The sequence below is a fragment of the Copidosoma floridanum genome, unplaced genomic scaffold (genome assembly GCF_036245765.1).
Source record: "Copidosoma floridanum isolate Cflo_tuat_1 unplaced genomic scaffold, Cflo_Japanese_pri ptg000016l, whole genome shotgun sequence".
Taxonomy (NCBI): Eukaryota; Metazoa; Arthropoda; class Insecta; order Hymenoptera; family Encyrtidae; genus Copidosoma; species Copidosoma floridanum.
The window spans coordinates 11,247,570-11,268,869 of NW_028321893.1; the positions used below are offsets into that span (position 1 = coordinate 11,247,570).

At 37.8% G+C, this 21,300-nt stretch overlaps 1 protein-coding gene across 1 annotated transcript in view; it reads right to left on the reverse strand.

Annotated features, from left to right (window-relative positions):
- Prosalpha7 (proteasome alpha7 subunit) overlaps positions 1 to 21,300 on the reverse strand; it is a 133,971-nt gene that overhangs the window by 77,989 nt on the left and 34,682 nt on the right. The window contains exon 3 of the mRNA XM_014352169.2: positions 2,670 to 3,058. Coding sequence (XP_014207655.1) covers positions 2,670 to 3,058 — 389 coding nt within the window. The remainder of the gene's footprint in view (positions 1 to 2,669; positions 3,059 to 21,300) is intronic.

A 21,300-nucleotide genomic window follows, 5' to 3' on the forward strand; every position in this document is an offset into this window, starting at 1 on the left:
GAGATGGTACAAAAGGTACGGGATAAGCCACATTGATAACGACAATGGAAAATTGTCGGGGTATACCTATACGCGTATCGCCCCGACTCCACGGTTGATGAGACTATCGATGACACCGAAGCCTGGAAGCTGGTAGTACCTGAAAACCAGCACAATCAAGTTCTCCAGGAGTGTCATGAAACGCCATCTGCCAGCTATCTAAGCCGTGAGAAGACATTTGCGCGTGTGTAATAAGCCAAGGTAGACAAGAGGCTACCTCCGGGACTTATAGGGCATAGGGTCATCACCTCTCGATGGCAGGTAGTGGCAGCTGACATGATAGGACTCCTACCAAAGACGACGCGCGGCCACGAATACATTCTTGTGGTCAACGATTTATTCACTAGGTGGGCCGAAGTTGTGCTGCTACGGTGGGCCAACAGAAAAGCTGTTGTGACTGTGCTGAGAGCACGTCATCTGTTTCCATGGTATCCTGGAATCACTGCTGATGGATAACGGCACCGAGTTCCGAAACAAGGATGCCAATGGGTTCTTGGAGAACCTGGGTATACGACACACGCTTACGCCGCCATATCAGCCACAGACAAATCCAGTCAAACGCCTGAACCGCACGATGAAGACCAAGGCCCACAGTCATTTCGTGGCAATTCGCCAGGAGGCGATAGCCGCGTTCACGGAGGTGGAGGCCTTCGTGCGTGAGCACGGCTCCACGGCTGTGACGGCAAAGGCGGAAAAGATCGCCACCATCGGCAGATAGAAAGGCAGAGGCCCAGGTGCGGCAACTCCACCAAGAGGTCGAACGCCTCTTACTGAAGGCCCGCACCCTCTAGACCCAGGCAACGGGAAGCGCCGCCCGCCCTGTCCACTGTTATGTGTGCGGCCTTTAGGGTGTAAAGTGCTCTTTAGGGTGTCCGAGGTCATCTGTCCTTTACTCCTCGACGACCGGAAGTACCAGCGCTTCAGCATAGCGCCTGTAAGTACCTGTCAGCAGGCAATTTATTGTAAAGGGCAGCAGCCCTTGTTAGCCCGCGTACTAAGTCTACCTGTGCCGAGATTTTGCACCGCGAGCACGTCGAGCGCGATTGCTCGACGAGCGTACACACACAGACACACACTTCAACTCGCGAGCTTCGTTGTATTTTTGTTATATTCATTTAAAATATAATATCTATTTTAAAATAACTCACGAGTGCTCATTCCTTAGTGTGCCTTATTTCCCCCTTTGTGTTGTATTACTCAAGTCGTTGCGAGAAGCGACGACACCTGTAGCCGCGATATCTAGTCCCAGCGGCTCGCGTAAATACAGATTAAAGGGAGTGTTGCCGAGGGTGTCCGGGCAACACAGGGCCGGACAAGGTCTAAGTCTCCACTTTGTTATTCCACTTCGGTTGCACCCCATAACAATTTACGCATCCCTTTATTTGGATCCCCTTTTAACAGTGTGATAAGCCTTCGTCTAATTACATTCCTCCTGGTCTCTTAATCCTTAACTGTCCACCTCTTTTGTCACTTGTTTGCTTAATTCCTTTTTTTCTGCCTTGCAAACAAAAATATGTTCTAGTGTCTTTTTTTTCCTTAATAAAACCCTACAGTCTACGTTTCAAAGCCCTTTGTTTCCCGCCTTACCTACGCTCGCACATCTTAATCTGGCCCACTGTTATTTAATCCATCCCTCTCGTTTCCTGTCACCTCAATATTTTTCGACGCCTAGTTCCTCTTTTATATGTTTGTGATAGTCACAGTACTTTTACCTGTCAATATAGTTCTAAACTATTTGAATTTTCCTGGTCTGTTACAATTTTCATTCCCCCTTTTATTTTTTCTCCGAACCACCGTGATCCCTGTTCCTCAAACAGACCAGATTTTTCCTCGCTGTCCCCAATTTCTTTGAATGCCTTCTCTTTAGTTCTGTTCCACTTTGTAGCATTTTTATTCTTTATTCCCCTTATCTTTTACTTCAGACAAATTTTTGGTCACCTATCGTTCTCCATTTTCTTTATTTCCCTGATGTAGTTTCTCGCTCTCCTCTTTGTCTCCATTTCTAGGCTGTGTATATTTACTTCCCATTTCCAAATGTATGCTGGTGTGTTATTATTTATTCCCATAGTCATTTTAACAAATTTTTCTTACGCTTCTTCGATTTGCTCTCATTTTTCCTATCCCCATATTTCCACTCCGTATAGGCATCTTGCTTTACTCATTGTATCTAAGAAGTACAATCTCCCTTTTAAGTCTCCTATACTTCCTTTTTTTCATACTCCCTATACTGTATTGATTAGTGCATTTTTTGTCAAAAACCAGAATCTTAAATCCATGTTTTCTCTTGCTACCTCACCATCATGATTTTTAAATCCACATTTTCAACAATCAATCATTTTAAATACATGTACTTTTAATTGACGTTGAATATGTGTACATTTAATAAGTGAAAGCGGTGTTTTACTTAGTTTTGTTGTACATGCGTCTGATGAAGATACTTTGATACTGAAACGATTGTCATATTTGTAAAGAATAAAAAGGAAGATTGGCTAAAAAATTAGAAGTCACTTGTTTATTCAATCAACTTGACATCGATTCTTGTCAAGTAGGACTAGTACTATTGAAGATGTAAATTCCTACATGAATAAATGAATAAAATAAAATAAACAAGAAGATGCTGTATACTTTACCAATGGCACACCCATAAAATCCATATGAAACTCCCGATGGATCAATCACATACATTTCTGGATTATCTTGGTAGCTACTGAGAATAATTGAACAACCGTAAGGTCTAACGGCTGAATATAATGTATAGGCATGCATATACATGGACAATCTGTCATTTAAATATTTTAGTGGTATTCCAATACCATATTGTGCTCTATAGTTTGCAGCTTCCAATCTAGCTGTTTCTACAATACGGCGAGCATCAGAAATGAGTCCCGATACAGCCATTCCAATATGTTCATCAATATTAAAAGTTCGTTTATTTGTAAATGGCTCATACAGCTTTGATGTTATTAATTTTTCAACCGCAAATACAACCACATCTTTTCCTTGAAGACCTATGACTGTACTGTAAAAAATATTAAAACAAGTAAGAAAAATAAACAATAAATGTAATATTAAAATATCATACACTATGCAATTTAAATTACTTCTTTTGTCTACATTTAAGTATGCAACAACTGGGCATGCCTTTTGACTTTTACGTTTATATCTTGATTTTAAACACATTATGTTGAATGATATGAAATAACCCCTTATTCTATTGAAAAACTGAAAGTTCATACGTTAAACTTCATTTGGACAAGAAAATAATGAACGACAGAAATACTTAATGTTGTATACTAAATTTAAATATTACAAAAAATACAACTACGTTTCAGATAATAAATATACAATTTGTGAATAAATTATAGTTTTTATTGTACTTCTTGACACTTCTTTCTCACACGTAAGTTATCAATGCTGATTATTTTAGTAAGTTCTTAAACATTTGTTGGTGGCCTGGTGTTAAACAAGTGTTGAGTGAAAGTAAGTACAGTGTGCAGTCCAAAAACTTTTGCTTTCTACCTTTTCAGGGAATTCTAAGGACCGGACAAGTTTTTGAGGATTATTTACATCGCTAGTCTACAATGTAACTAACATTTCCGATGCCACCGAATTAGAATATTTGAAATCATGTTGGTGGGAGATTCGGCGGAGCTCATCCAAGTTAATAAATAATATCAATAACAAAATCGATGTAAATAACTCTTTTATGTGAAAGACTCTCAAGAACCGGTTTAAGAATTCTAGGTTAATACTTTGCTTGACGCATCGTATGCTATTGAATTGCTGAATTTTCTAAAAAATACATTTTAAGTCTTCGCATGCTTGTATCTAATACTATATTGGACAACAAAGAACAGATAAATTCTACACTTGGACCTGCATCACGTAAGGTTCTGACTTCTTAAGGAGTAAATAAAGCAACCCATGATCGTCTCTTGCATCATAGAACTAACACAATTTGGTAAAGATAAACAATCTAACATCAAATTACTGTGCATTGAAATTTTTAACTGCACTAAGTTTTTTATTTCTTGGTTTTCCGATGTAAATTAAGGAAGCTTAAATTTATCTTTAGCTGCAGCATCTTGTGCGACTGAACGGAAACATTTTCCTGTTGTGTTACTTTTTTAAAGTTATACTTGTATAGACGCATTATACACGAGAGTAAATCAACGATTTTGGAATCTTTTCTCTCAAAAAAAAAAAAAAAAAAAAAATTTGATGAAAATGAATTTTTACTCCAACTTCAGCTCCAGGGACTAAAAGAAAAGTGACTCAAGTCAATTTTTAATTTTTATTTATCAATTTTTGTAAGAAATATGTTAAACGAAAGTCAAAAACTTGACAAACAACTGATTTTTTGGTAAAACAAACCTTAAAAGGTTCTTAGTAGTTTATAGTCATTGGGTCTAAAAACAAAAACCTTATGGGAGATATCCTCGTAGTAATTTGGTACGCAATAACTATTGCTAATTTTATAACCGTGCTTAGAAATAGAAGCAAATGATATCTGCGTAGAAGCAATTACGTTTAATTACTACCTTTTACGAAAAAATTTGTTCAATAACCCACTGTGATGTATTAAATGTGATGCAATATAAATATAAATGTATCAAATATAAACGTATAAAAGAATAGCTAGAACTTGATGAGAAACCATTTTTAATAATGAATGTTTGTTCAATCGTATAAAATAGATAATTAACAGAATATTAATAAAATTTATTGCAAACATAATAATAATGTATGCGAATGATTAAAAATAATATTAACTGTACCGTCTGTACATGTTTAGATTAAAAAAAATCTTAACAGGACATGTAACCTTCCGACAGATTCTTATGAAATTGCATTTATATAAAAATAATCCGTAGAAGTCTTCGAATTTTTGTTGTATGATAAAATACAATTAATGTAACACAATAAAATTTAGAGTTGCTACATATTTACGCTTCTCTCACACCTCTAAACTTTCCTACTGCCAACTATAACGAAAGTCCTCAACACAAAAAATCACCTTAGTCATAAATAAAAGAATTGTAAACCCTTCATACCCCCCCTTGGTCCCCCTACTACTAGCAAGGGAGAGTTCTTAATATTTCTCTATAATTTTAACACAAAAAATGTGAGCTCCTAACACCCTCACTATCACCACTGGCTCACCTCACGAACTTAGTGGCCCCTACACCTCCCCACTACCTTCCACAGAAACTTAAAATATTTTCAGAAAACGTTATGATTATCCTGTTTTTCAACACCCCCACCTACACCCCCTTTTATAATAAAGGAAAATTATCTGTACTTCTCTGTGATTATGACTTAAAAACAAATGTCTGAACTCCCCCACAAACCGCTTTGAAAACTAGGTGTGTCTCTAACAGCCCCCCAAAAAAATTTAGAATTTTTCATGAAAATTTGTTATAGAAAGGTACATATGGGTTAAGTAGCCTGCCCCACAGCCACTCCCCTCAACCCTTCACCAACACTTGTGTGTATGGTAAAGATACGTTATTATAGAGTCAATATGCGTTATTTACCCACAGCCCCTAACATTAATTGAGAATTTTTTGTGAGATTACTTTATTATAGAGTCAAGAGGGGCTAACCTCTCACCCCCTATATCAAACAATTAACATTATTCTAAGATACGTGTTATTTTTATATTTGTGTACACCGCACCTAAACTATTCAATAACTTTAATTAGGATTTCTTCTGTTTAATCAGTTTTTGTCTAAATTACAATTTTGATTATAAGTCTTTTCTTTTTGAACAAAGGTAGTTTATGAGGTGAAATAATTCAATGGTTTAATAAATTACATTACGTTAAAATCTTTCTACGTTATAAATTTATTTTGGTGAGTATGTCTACACGCCCTCTCCCTCTAAAACCATTTTGAAAAACGTCTTATTATGCTGTTTTTTAATGCCCACTATTAAATGAGGAAAAAAATACAATTTTTCATTGGGACATTTCTTTTGTATGCAAGAGGAAACCTTAGTTCATTACACTATAAATATACCATTATTTTTGTTGTAGCCTAACATCTTTCGAAATTGTATGATCTCATATGTATTATTACCTGCAACATCATAATTTATTTTATTCTTAAAAAATAAAAAAAAATAAAAACAACAAAATAATTTCTTAATCTTTTTTTCCACATCGCTCATGAGGCAAGTAGATAGGCACACTGAATTTTTTGTTGTGGTTATTTATACATCAGCATATAAATTTTCCCATTTAATACATATAAGTATGTGACATGACACACTTATTTGTTTAATGATTCAAATTTTATTCACTAATGTAATAATACTGTTTGCTCACACAACCCGGCGCGCCACTTACCGTGTGCTAAACACTATGTAACTTTACCACGGTACAGGCCATTTTCTCTGTGTCCTGTATCTCGCTTCCACTTCTTTCATTGCTTCTCGTCCTCTCTTTCACTTAGATCGTACGGCGACGTCAGACGATCTAGCGGAAAGATTTTTTGACATACATACATACACACACACGCGCGCGCGTGCATACAAAAAAGTAATTTTAAATGCCCATTCCGCACAACCCCTTTCCACCCCCCCCCCTACTAAATAAGGTAAAATTCTATTGCTTTTTACTTTATTTTTGTTGGGTGGATTTTTCTTTAGCCCTTATCTACCTCACCCTCTTTAGACCCCATAATCCAATAACCGTAGAACCTAATAAGCTACTCTCACAATTTTAAGGAATTCCCTTGAGCCAGTCTTCCATGGCATCTCTGTACAAGGATAAATTTTGTGAGTTATCGTGTCATTTGTAGTTAAACTTCTTTTTGCACCTCTCCTTTCAGCTTTCTGTCTGAAACATGTCCACCTTGTCTGAGAAACGCTCTAATATGTTTCGTAGCCCTCTTTAGTTACTTTCTAAAATTCTCTTAATAATTATTTTATCCATACAATTTTTTAACACATATGTCGAAAATCTCCTTCTAAAAAAATTAATTTATTACCAAAATGATTATTTGTACCCCACGAATCATGCAATATTCTTTAAACTATTTTTACGGTTTTTTTGGGAATTTTTTTGAGTTTCCTTCAAATTTGAAAATTAAATTTAGCTGTTATAAATCATTAATATATTTTTATTTACTTTTTTAAATCTTTAATTAAAAATTATTCAAGTTTGTCCATAAATTTTTGCCACAAATACCTTCAGACATGAAAAATCATGCACACAATTTTTCTTAATAGGCATGGCAACATAATGTTACATGCTTTAAAAATATTAATAATTTAGGAATCATTATGTACTAAACCTTAAACAATAGCAGCATCTTTAAATGTACAATTAACTTTTCAGTCAACTGTTTTTAACAATTCAAAAGATTCTGTTACATTAACGCGATTTAAAAGTAGTTTAAACAAAAACGCTTCGAGTTTTTAGGGGACACTATGTTAGGTCAACCAATTCTTTAATTATCACTTACTCTTTTCTACTTTACCCAAATTTTTTTAACACAGCTAAAACAGCTGTAGTCTTAGAAAATTAAGAAAGCGAATTTTGTTGTGCAAAATTTTGTCAAAGTGAAAGACAAAAATGTCATTGTTGTAAACGTGGAAGAGTATTTTTACTGGCTTGAAGTTTGTATGATAATAAATTAAATCAACCGTCGAAAAGATGACGATTTTAGATATGTTATTAGAAAATTTTCAATAATCTTTCTTCTTTTGGATTATTTATTGCAAATGTCGTGGGTGAAAAAAAGCTATTTAAGATACAAAAATTAAAGGTTAAGTTTGTCACATGACGCCTGCTACATTTTTATAATTTTTTTTTTTAGTTTTTCCTTAATTCTGCCATAATTACGTTGCATTAAGTCGTAATGCCCTCCAGGTCCCTCGTTCGCCTGGATTCTGCTTCTCAAACAGGAGGATTAGAGCGGGATGTTCTCTCTTTCTACGCTGAGAAATAAGTAGGGAAACACAATCACTTCAAAGTAAACTGTTTATTAAACTTCTACTAATATTAAACTAGTAACGTCACCTCGACGGCACTACATCGGCTCCACCTCGACAAGAGCACGTCTCGGACTCTGTCGCACGCCTGGCTTACGTCACACACACACATACACACACACACACGCGCGCGCGCTTACTCGTCTTTCACTTCCTGAATTCATACTACCCCCTTTTATTTTTCACTCTCTCTTGTCCTACCCCGATCACCGCGCTCTTTATCTCTGCACCCTAGCTTCTCTCTCTCTTTTCGCTGATTTACCCAAAATACTCTCATCCCGTTTTCTGACAGAAGCCTGGCTCACGGCTACTCTACTACCATACACTACTCTACGCACTCTCACTATCTCTATGTCCTCAATCTACGGTGTTCTCTCTCAGCTTCCACACACGGCTCTTTCTTTCTACTCGTCGCCTGTCCTTGCCCATTCCCACATTTGCATATCCAAAACGCACGAACACTGTCTTCGACACTCCCGAACATACACCCGTACGACCTCTCATGCACCTCTGTTACCCTCTCTGGATACGCATGCACACGCACACTCTCCCTCTTAGTCTTTATCTTCTATACTCCTAGCCGGTGTCCACTTGTCCAACTGGCGCGCGACGCCCACGAGCTCTAGCACGACTTCTTTGTAATTTTATGGTGGCGTACCCAGTGCCCTGCTGGTACTCGAGCTGCCTGGTGATCCTTGGACTGTAGACTGTTCGTCGGTTGTTTTATATTTTTTTTTTTATTTATTTATTTATTTCATACTCCGTCCCTTACGGGTTTGGAGGGGTTCCGTAACATTTTGAACATTTAATATCTACTTAATCTACGCTATATAATATATTTATTTTTACTTTAAGTATTCTTAATATTCTACTTTTTCTTTTTTAAAATAATATTGAAATAAAACAAATTTAATATCACTACAATTCCAATTCTTCAAGACTCAATTCTCAAACTTCAAAATTAAACACATGCCTATCAAAAATTCAAAAATTTCCAACTTAAATTAACAAAATTATCAAAATTTCCTATATTTAATTCAGTAAAAAAATTTTCTAATACTACTTAACTATCAAAAATTTCAAAAAATTAACAACTTTTTTCTTTAAATTGTCCATATATATTTGTATTCTTCATTCTTCCTTGCATTTCTTTTTCTCTCTTCTTTCTTGTCCTACTAATCCTTCTTCTCTCTTTACTACCTTAACTTTCTGCATACTTTCTTTTATCTTTTAGATCTTTTCTGACTCCTTCCTTTTTCTGATTACTTTTCTTAGCACTTCTATCTCTTTTGCATCGTGGCTTAGTATTTTTTCCATTTCTTCTTCATTTCTCGTATCTCCGCAAATCTTTAGTATGTGTCTAAGATCTTCTTCCTCCTCCTTGCATAATCTACACTTCTTATCCTCCTCTCCTTTCCAGTATTCTCTACTTCTGCATTCATTTCCGCATCTAAACCTTGCTACTAACTTTCTATCCTTTAATGGCATATCCTTTTTCAAGTATTCTGGTTCATCTTCTGTTCTTATACCTTTATATGTTTTGTTGTACCGTGAATTCTCTATCTTTTCCATTCTCTTCTCTTTTTCTTTTCTTTCCTTGTTCATTAATATTTTTTCTCTTACTTCCTCCCTAAATTCTACTCCTTTCATAAATCTTGTTTCTTTTACTTTCTCTTCCCGTAGTAATTCAGCTCTCTTTTTTGAATCCTTTCCTATTCTCTCTCTTTCCTTGTCCTTGTCCTTTTCCCTTATGCATTCTTTTACTAATTTTATGTCTGACTCCCTAATTTTCTCTTCAAACTTTAACGCTCTCCTTAACGCTTTTATACTCATCCTTTCTAATCTACACTCCTCCTCCACTATATAATTTGGTGTATTGCTGTCTAATCCTAATATCCATTTCATATATCTTCTCTGTATACTTTCTAGTCTTTCTTCTTCTTCCCATCCCCACACTTCCGCACCAAATAGCGCTATACTTTCTACTAGGGCTGTAAATAATTTTCTTCTCCTTTTGTAGCTATTCTTAAATATTCTTTCTCCTATGCTCCATGCATTTTTCATAGCTATCACTGCTTTTCTTTTCCTTTCTTCTATATGCCTATCGTTTCTCCCATTTTTCTGTAGTATATATCCTAAATATCTTATTTCATTTACTTCTTCTAATTCCTTACTCCCCCACTTCCATCTTCTATCATTCCTCTTTTTTTTTTCGAACACTAAAATTTTCGTTTTTTCCTCACTTAAAATCATCTTCTTTTTATTTGTGTACTTTTTGAATCTTTTTAACATCTCTTTCAATTCTTCTTCTCTATCTGCTATTAATACTATATCATCCGCGTAAGATAGACTCCATACTTTTTCATTACCAACTCTGCATCCTCCCACCTGCCCTTTCTTTAATTCCTGCTCCAGATCCGCTAAGTACACGTTAAACAGCGTCGGGCTCAGTGGGCAGCCTTGCCTCACACCTTTCTCTGTCCAAAATTCCTTGGATTCCTCTTCTCCAACTTTAACTACATTTCTCGTTTCTTTATAAAAATCCATAATCCTATTTCTTAGCTTTTCACTCACTTCCATTTCTATTAATCTTTCTTTTAAAACTTTCCTATCCACTCGATCAAATGCTTCCTTTAAATCAATAAAACATGTAAATAATTTTCCTCTTTCTTTGCTTAATTTTTCCTCAACAATGTGTTTCAATGTATATATAGCTTCTATTACTCCTCTCTTTTCTCTAAAACCAAACTGACTTTCTGATAATTTACCTTCGATTTCCTTTTTTAACATCTCATTTAACATACTCGCATAAATCTTATATGCTGTACATGTCAATGTAACTCCTCTATAATTTTCTAACCTATCTTTATCACCTTTTTTGTGAATCAAACAAATCGTACCTTGTCTCCACTGATCCGGTAATTCTCCTTTTTCCCATACTTTTTTCAGCAATTCCCACAGAGCAGCATCCACTTCTCCCGGCATGTACTTCCATACTTCATTTTCCAGCTTATCTTCTCCTGGTGCTTTTCCTACTTTTAATCTGGCTATCTGCCTCTCGAACTCTTCCTTGCTCATTTCTTCCTGATCCTCTGCATTTGTTCTTGCCTCATCCTTTCTTGTCTCTTCCCTCACAATTCCTTCTTCATTCTTCCCATCTAACTTTTCCATAAAATACCTTCTCCACTCTTCTACTGTGAACTTTTTGGATATTTCTCTCCTTCGTTTTTTCCTGTACTCGTTTATATATTTCCACACTTCGCCTTCCGATGTTGCATTTTTTATCTCTTCTTCTTCTAATCTTTCAAACCCTTTCCTTTTTGCCTCACACCAGTTCCTATACTCTCTTTTTTTATCTATGTAATAACTTCTTTCTGTTTTCTTTTTCCTCCACCTTTTCATTATTCTTCTTAAATCCTTCTTCTTCTCCTTCCATTCTTTATCGTGCCATTTTTTATCCCCTATCTTCCACACTCTACACTGTTTTTCCACCTTAGGTACTGCACTATCTATTTTTTCTTTCAATTCACTCCATCTTTCTTCAATCTCTTTTCCCTTTCTCTCCCAGTCTTTACACCGTTCTCCATACTGATCAATCAATTCTTGTGTCCAATCCCTCCTTGCCTTTGTTCTCTCTTCTTTCTCTACAATTCCTACCTCTACTTCCTTTTCTAGGTATACTTCTAGTGGCATATGATCTGATTCCGTTCTTTGTCCTATCTTCATTTCCTTAATCTGATCTAACGCTTCTTGACATCCTATTGCGTAATCTATTACCGACTCTCCTCTGCTGCCAACGTATGTGAATTCTCCTTCTTCTCCTTTTTGCCCATTTATTATACACCATCCTTCTTCTGTTATTTCTTTTATTAGTCTTCTACCTTCCTCATTGATCTTTTCGTCTTTCGACTTTCTTAACCTTACGTCCTTGTCGTCACTATCACTCTCACTATCACTTTCATTAATCCAACCTCCTTTTCTCCCAGTTCTTGCATTCCAGTCTCCTAGTATAAGTACGCATCCACTTTCCTTCGTTTTTACTTTTTCCTTTATAATTCCCATCGTCTCTGCTACATTTTGACTATATACTCCTATGATCTTCCAGTTCTGATTTCCGTGTTTAATCTCCTGCATTACTATATTATCGCTCCATACTTCATGATTTCTACTCTCCAATTTTTTGCTTATTCCTAATATTACTCCTCCTTTCGCTCTACCTTTTTTATGCTCTCTAGTCGCTGCTATACACTTCCACTCATAGCTTTTTGGCAACTCACTTTCTACATTAGTCCACTTGTCTTTTTCCAACCATGTCTCTACTAACATTATCACATCAAACTCACTTAAATACTTCCACACTTCACTGTCCTTATTTAGCACTCCCGCAATGTTCCACGCACAAACACTAACATTTCTTCTTCTCACTCCCTCCTCCTCTACATCTTCTTGTTCTCTTCATTCTTGGCTCCTTCTTCTTTCCTCTGTAAAATCTCCTTTCCTTTCATCAAATCTAAGCCATTTACCATCGATCAAAATCTTCATATATCCAACTTTTGTATTTTTTCCTTTGTTCCTCTGCTCTTTTGACTTGTTTAAAATAAATCTTTGAATCTCTCTTTCTCTCTCTGTTAGATCGCTTTCTATGTAAACTCCCCTCTCCAGATGTTTTTTATTTCTCATTACTTCTTCTTTCATTTCTTTACTTGCCAGCCTTACTACCACCAACTTCCTCACATTTTGCCCAGCGTTTACACTTATCACTTTAGCCTTCTCTATCTTGACTTTTATTTTTATCTTTTGTTCAATATACTCTTCGACCTTCTTCTCCAGATTCTCTCCTTCAATATTTGCTCCTTTTATAACAATGTTCGGTCTCCTTTTCTCTCTCTCAGCTTTTTCTGTTTCGCATTCCAACTTGCTTATTCTTTCTTCTAACGCCTTCTTTTCTTCTGTCCACTGTTGCCTTTCTTTTATCCACATCTGTTTTTCCTCTTTCCAATCTTCTTCTCTTCTTTCTAGACTACTAATCATGCTGTCCAACTTCCTTTCCAACCTGCTCATCTTATCGTTTAATTCTTTATTCTCCTGATTTTCTTTTGTAAAATTCAATAGAGTCTGTTCTTTGAATTTTGTATTTGTATTATTTCTTGTATTCATACTTGCTGCAGGCGGCTTTCCTGCCATTTTTAAATTTTGCCGGTAATGCAGTTTTCTAATTTACCGACAACAAATTCTATCTGACAGAAATTCTATTTACCAGCCTCACTCGACAAAGTAGTGCTCTTCCTTACCGACCTCACTATTGTTTTTTTTCAGGGACCTTCCTTATCTACTTCTCAGATTACCCCTTTTATCGACCTCTTTCTCCAATTGCCGCTTTTTTCTTCCTGTAATATCTTTTCTAACCTCACTTTCTTTCGAACTTCACTGCATTTTTTCTTTTACTATCACCACTTTAACACTGTTTTCCTGTCCTCTTGTCTCTCGTTTTTCCGCTCACTAATACCTTTCTTTATTATCCCCTATTCTTACTACCCACTCCTTACTTGCCTTACACGTGTTCCCTTTACCCATACACTACCACACTAATCTCACTTCATCCTTTCAAACTTTCAAAATTATTTACTTTACACTTTTTTCTCTGCTGCTTCTTCACTTTTTACACTTCCTCGTACTTTTATTTCTTTTAATTTTTACTTTAATTCCTTTTTAATTACTCTTTCCTACGGAGCGCTTTCTCGACACGTCCGCACTCTCTCGCATGCACAACGGAACTCCCGGTTGTTTTATATTTATCTTGTTTTTCCTTTCTCTCTCCCACCCTTGACCTGTCTTGCTTACTCTCTCTCTCTCTCTCTCTCTCTCTCTCTCTCTCAGTAATGGGTGTAGTTGACCCAGTTCAACTCGGTCTCAATGCGCGTGTCTATTCGGGCCCTGCGGGTACTGTTATTCTTGAGGGTTCTGCGATGAAGTCTTCTTTTATTGAAAAATGCCCTGCACTCGTTGAAGCAGGTTTTGAGTTAAAGCCAGATGTTAAGCTTGCGCCTCGTCTTATTATTCACGATATTCCCGTAGAGCTCGAAAAAGACAAAATTGTAAAATGTGTTCGTGAGCAGAACTTGCAGGGTGAATCTGATGCTGCAGTTAAAGCAATTTTTCTCTACCCCAGGGGTACCAAAAAGCATGGATCTTGCGTTGTGGAGGTCACTCCTGTCAGTCGTGTTCGTCTACTTGAACTTGGTCGTGTGACGATTGGGTGGAGCCGCTGTCGTGTTCAGGATCACGCATCGATTCCTCAATGCTTTAAATGTTGGGGATTGGGGCACATTGCCGTAAGTTGCACGAATCGGTTATCTTGTGAGCGTTGCACTGGGGAGAATCCTGGTCGTGAGTGCACGGTCACTGATAAACAGAAATACCATAGCGTAAATTGTGTAAATTCAAAACTGAAATCTGTCGCTCATGCTGCTCCGGATAGGGCAGCCTGCCCGCTGTTGTTGAGATTGATCGATCGTAAAATTTCTTCGACAAACTATGTCACGTAATTCCAATTTACTAAAAGTGGCACATTGTAACGCGCAATCTATTGAACCGCATTTTCAGGAAATTAGATCGATCATTCTCGACAATGGTTTGCATGTTCTTGCTGTCAGTGAATCATGGCTTAAGCCGACTAAACATTTTGGCCAATTTGATTTTCCGGGTTATACCCTCGTTCGTCATGATAGGCTCTGTAGGGGTGGTGGTGGCGTTGCAGCTTACATTCATGATTCTATTAAATTTCGTGATGTCTCTCGTTCGGCTCGTACTGATGCCTACACTCTCCGACCTGAGTTTTTATTACTTGAATTATCTATACTGCAACTCAAGTTTCTCTGCACTATTGTGTATAATCCACCTAAGTGTGGCTATTGGTCGGACGTTGAGGATGCTATCATGAATTGTTCGACTGCTTTCGATTGCTCATTACTTTTGGGTGATCTCAATATTGATTGGACAGTCAACACTACTCCTTGCAGAATACTTCGTGAGTCATTTGCTGTTTTGGGCCTCTCGGTTACGGTATTTGATCCGACATATCATACTACCACCTCGGATAGTACCATAGATTATATCTGCATTAGCGACCCGAGCATGGTTGAGAGGAGTGTCCAATTCAGCGCTCCTGGTGTCTCCAGGCATGATGTTGTACTATTGGAGATCCGTTGTCCTCTTCCGGCCTTTGAATCACAGCCCATTTTATCCCGTTCATTCAGGGGCCTTGTTCTGGATGATTTTAAGCATGATCTTATATCGGTTGACTGGCATTCTATTTCTCGTATGTGTCATGTTGACGAGAAAGTTGAATTTTTTACGACTGCTCTTACAAACCTTTTTAACATCCATGCTCCTTTCCGTGCTTTTATTCCTCGACGCCGCCCTTGCCCATGGATGACGGATGAGATTCATTCTCTCATTCGAGAGCGTAATAGGGAGTGGAGGTTGTATAAGAGAACCAGGCGTGATACACATGGAGTAGCTTTTCGCCATCTGCGTAACAGGGTGCAGGTGCTTTCCAGAAATGCGCTTTACGCTTATAATAAAGATAGGCTTTTGTCCTGTAGGCGTCCTGCGGACATGTGGAAATGTCTTCGTGATATTGGAGCATCGTCGAGTACGAGTGCATCACCTGCTATCGCATTCGATGGTGACGCCCTTAATCGACATTTTGTGGGTGCTTCGTTGTTTACTGGTTCCTTTGCTGGCCGATCATGTGATGTGCCATTTGAGGATAGATTTTTTTTCGGCCATATTAATGAGTTGAGTTTGCTTGAGGCTTTTAGTGGATCAAAGACCAATGCCTGTGGAGTAGATGGGATCACGTTACAGATGTTGAAGCTCACCATGCCTTTCATTACGCCCATCCTTTTAAACATATTTGATTGTTCCCTTCAGTCGGGTAAATTCCCGACTGTTTGGAGGAAAGCACTTGTGACCCCTCTACCTAAGGTGAAACAACCCTCTGAGTTGAATCATTTTCGGCCCATTAGCGTGACATGCGCGCCATCGAAGCTTCTCGAGGCGGTGGCACTCAGGCAGATGTCAGCTTTCGTGGAGTCTAACAGACTGCTGTGCCCCCAGCAGTCAGGTTTCCGTAAGCACCACAGTATTCATACTGCACTGATCAATCTTGTTGATGAAATTAGGGCGTCCATGGATGTGGGTCACGTCACGTTACTAGTGTCCGTGGACTTTCAGCGCGCTTTCGATGAGCTCAACATTGATGTGCTAGTAATAAAGCTCCTTTCTCTTGGTTTTTCTGATTCTGCTTGCGGCTGGATCAAGTCTTTTCTTTCTGGGCGTTCACAGGCGGTTAAGATGCGGGGCGGTTTGACCTCTGGTTGGCTTGATCGTTGTTCGGGTGTTCCTCAGGGTACTCTATGTGGACCGCTATTATTTTCTTTATATATCAATGATTTGCCCTCAGCTCTTACATCTTGCTCGTGCCACCTCTACGCTGACGACTTTGTACTAAAATTCTCCGGCCCAGTTAGCCAGATCCGTCGTATTGTTGCGGTCGTGAACGATGATCTGGATCATGTTTTGGGTTGGGGTCATGACAATTGTCTTTCTCCTAACTGGCGCAAATCTTTTGCCACATGGTTTGCCTCTAGAAGAAATGTGTCCACCATTCTCAGTGAGGCTAACCATGCCCCTACCCTTGATGGCCAACTGCTCCAGATCAGCGATACAATTAAGCTGCTTGGTGTCACTCTTGACTCTACCCTTTCTTGGGGCCCTTTTGCAACTGAAACCTCTCGAAAGAGTTATGCTGCCCTCGCTCGTCTTCGGAGATGCCGCGACGCCTTGCCCCGTTCAATTCGCCTGAATATAGTGAATGCCCTCGTGTTCCCCTACTTTGATTTCTGTTCCGGCATTGCATTGGACCTATCAGGTGTTTTGGTTACTAAGTTGTCTCGTTGCAGAAATGCTGCTTTAAGATTTGTCACCGATGTTGGTCGTTCCGAACACATCACCCCTGTATACAGAGCACTTCGTATACTGCCTTTTACTGAGCGACGAGTGTACCTCTCGTTGTGCCTCTTGGTCTCGATCTTGCAGAATGATCTACCTGAGTACCTTGCTAATCAACTCCAGTTTAGGCCTCTTGGAGATTGTGGCTCCCTTCGTCGCTCCCAATTTGATTTGGTGATCCCATATGCTAGCACCTCTTACTATCAAAATTCGTTCCGCGTAGCTGGTCCGCGACTATGGAATACTCTTCCGCATGATCTACGCCGTTACTATGATCGGCCCTGTTTCAGGGTGCTCCTTTACAGTTACTTTGTTGATAAGACGCTTGGTCGCCTTTAGTTTGCAAGTGTTCTGCTCATAGCGCATTACTATTTACTAAATTGTTATGTTTTTATATTTGATTTTTTGTTTTGTTTTTGTTTCTTTCTCTCATATATATTTATGTATATATTTTCTTTTTGAATATATATATGTATATATGCGTATGCATGGTTATGTGCGTATGTATGTATATGTATTTATATTTTCTTTCCTTAAAATTTGTTTCTTTATTTTTGTTATACCTTTTTTTTTATGATTTATTAATGCGAATTTTGTTAGGCTGATGCCATTGTATTAGCTCAGTCATTTTGTTTCTTTTTATTATATATACACTATGCCTCGGCGTTGTAGGACCTTGAGTCCATTGTCGACGAAATAAATTCAACTCAACTCAACTCTCTCTCTCTATTCTCACGGAAACCACGAAAAACGCGCAGATAAAATGGCGGCACACAATCAAGTATCTCTCTTTATACATCTAGACTCTAATTCCTCGCGCGATGATTCTCAGATCAAGACAAACTCGGCGGGCCATTCACCTATTCCACAACCACAGTGCTTAACTTTGCGGTCCCTTTTCCTCTCTCTCCCATACACGTATGGCGCAACAATGGGCCGTGTGTACTTTACCATAAAGTCAACATACAGGCCACCTATAGCAATAAATATATTTTTATGGTATTAGGACGTGTTACCAGGCGATTATATATACGGGCTGTATACTTTAGCTATAAACTGTAAAAAAGTAAAACGGTAAATACTCTGCCCATACTCGGGCCATAACGATTAAAACCTATTAATTTTAACCTCATTTTTTCTCAATTTAGCTACATTATATCTGCTTGGCAAGTATTATTTTTTATATGTGTATTGATAGGTATTGATAACTCAGTAGGCTCCAACCAAATGGATGACAATTTATTTATGACTGATACTGTTAAAGAAAAAAAAAGCTAAGACCTCGAGTTTTAAATAAAAGCATTACAAATATTTGCTTCATTGCAATCTTAATTCAAAATAGAATACGTAGTATATAAATATATCTAGCAAAAATAGTACATAAATATCAACTTATAAATTACCTATTAACTATTCAACGCATTCATCTCCTCATTTTCATTTTCAATCAACAGTTTTTTTCATTGTTCTCAGATTTTAGATTCTTAGTTTTTTCTTTAATTTCATTTTTCATCCTCTTTCTTATATAGGTCATTTGAATTTTTTCATGATATAACCTACATTTGACATGAATTTTACTGCCACCACCCAGACTAGCCGTCTTTGCGTTATTTGGTCCATAATTGAATACAAATGACTTCAACCATTAGCAACAACTCTGATTGCAGTTTGGCATTAAAACTAGGGTAGATTTTATGTAACTAATACAATACATTTATTACATGTACGGGCTTTGATGGGTGTATTGGCAGTTCATAACAAGAATGTATGGTAGCCATTCACATTCTATTCGCTATGTGCCTATGTCAGGAGGCACCGTTGAGTGAGAGAAATCGCCTCTCGCTAAGAGCGTTAAAATGCATGGAGCCTTATAGAAATTTTGTTTAATAAATTTAAAAAAAGGTTATTAAGATTCAATTGACCAAATGAATCAGTGATTTGAGTGTGTATTATGTTAGTGTACAGTAATAAATTTTGTTTGGTGTTGTTACATGTCCTACAAGATTGGAAAAAATAAAAACATGGATTGCGACTGTGAAAACACAGCATATTTGAGTGCATTTACATGCTTTCACTTTTTTTTTTTTAAATTAGAGTGCTCTACCGTCCGGCTCCTTTAGATAAGAGCACTACTATGGGCACTTAGCACTTGGGAGAAGGAAGGGAAAGAGGGATGGGAGGCCTCCCATTACTGGGAGGGGGGTAAGGGGGAAATTAGGCAATTTTTGCTGCGAGAAGGTCGCCTAAACCCTCCTCGAGGAGCATTGCGTGGTGAAAAAGCACATGTGAAAAATCACAGAGGTACTTGCCCGAAAAGTCGCACTGGCCAGGAATTGAACCACGGTCTCCCGCATGCCAATCCACGACCTAGTCGACCGAGCCACCGCGCCCTCTATACATGCTTACACTTATGCAAAGCTTAAAGGACACAAGTAATACACGGAAACGCAATATAACTGTGTAAAAGTTAACCTAACCTGTCATTAGTATTTACTTTTATTGAACACTGTGTTGTGAGAAATAGATAAATGTAAGCACATAAGCAGTATTTGTGTTTATCAAGCTCCACAGTCGCAATTCATGTTTTTATTGTTTCCAATCTTGTAGTACACATGACGACACCAAAATAAATTTATTACTGTACACTAACATAATACAGACTTAAATCACTGATTTATTTGGTCAATCTACTCTTAATAACCTTTTTTTAAATTTATTAAAAAAGTTTTCTATAAGGCTCCATGCATTCTGTCGATTTTAGCGAGGGACAATTTCTCTCACTCGACGGCGCCACCTGACATAGGCGCATAACGAATACACGCTCCTGGTAATACAAATCACACGGTCCGTAACGAGTTTTATAGGGTAAGTAGTAAACAGGCCATATATTTTTCTGCAGCAGCCGTAACCTTTTTCCGATCAAGAAGCCGTTGCTGCCCGAATAGAGTTGTGCGCGCGTCCACCCAAGCTCTCTCTAGTCGCTGCTGTTGCTGTGTCCCAACACCGCTTCTTCATTCGTGTCATCCTCTTTTCCTTACCCAGGAAGTCACAAACAAAGAAAAAAAACAATTTCGAGATTGTGAGCCTTAGCGTGTGTGACTTTCATCGTCACGCACATTGCGTCGTCGAGAGCAGTGCGAGCCTGGAGGCCAGATTTGCCTCGTTACAAAAATTGAATACAAAACAGTAAAAATTTTCTGGCTACAGTGTCAAGTCTTGCACAGTTAATTCATATTTCGAGTCGTTCCGATTGAAACTGAAGATACGAAGATACTCTAAGGACCCGTTATGCTTCAAGTCAGATTGCAAGACTGTGCGACCCTTCCAAATGGGCTGCTCCAATTGTTGTATTGCAACTGTTTCTTACATGTTTGCCAATAAATTGTCGGATATTTCAAACGTATATAAATGTTTGTATCTTTTGGCATGTATGTGAGTGTGTCAACTCACTTTACTGGAAGCATTGATGTCAGATAACGTTTCGTTGCCACACATATAAAGCAGCTTCGCTTCTGTCGGGAGTCCTGAGATCCCTCAAGCAGTTTTTGATATGTATGTTTATTATAGTACTGTAAGTTCGACTCCTATAAAGGGCACTGCTCTGGGTACTGAGCACTTGGGAGAAGGAAGGGAAGAGGGAGGAAAAGAACACCCATTACTAGAAGGGGGATAGGGGAAAATTAGACAATTTTTCTGCGAGAATGTTACCCATTATCTCCTCAAGGTGCATTGAGTAGTGGAAAAGCACATGTAAAAATCCACAGAGGTACTTTCCCGAAAAAGTCGCACTGGCCGGGAATCGAACCACAATTTCCCGCGTGTCAACCCACGACCTATCCAACTAAACCACCGCGCGCTCGATCTATACATACTTAAAAGAAAATGTCGTATTGAACATATTTTTACATTTGTAATTGGTACTTCAATAAATTACTAATTTTTTTAAATTACAAATGGATGTAGTTTTATTTCAAATTATAGTACGATATCTTAAATTCATAATTTTTTATATTTTGTAAGATTTTAAGTTATAAAGTTGCAAGGTAAAAGGTTTAATAGTAGCTATGCTGATTCGTTTTACTTTTCGTACGTCCAAACATGTTTTTGGAGGGCAAAGGGGGTGTAGGTAAAAAGGAGAATACATTTGTAAGATTATAAATGTGGTGGGGCTGAGGGGAGGTTGTAGGGGAGGGGGAAATTCACAGAAAATAACGACACATTATTCCTTTATTTTTTGGAGAGTGGAG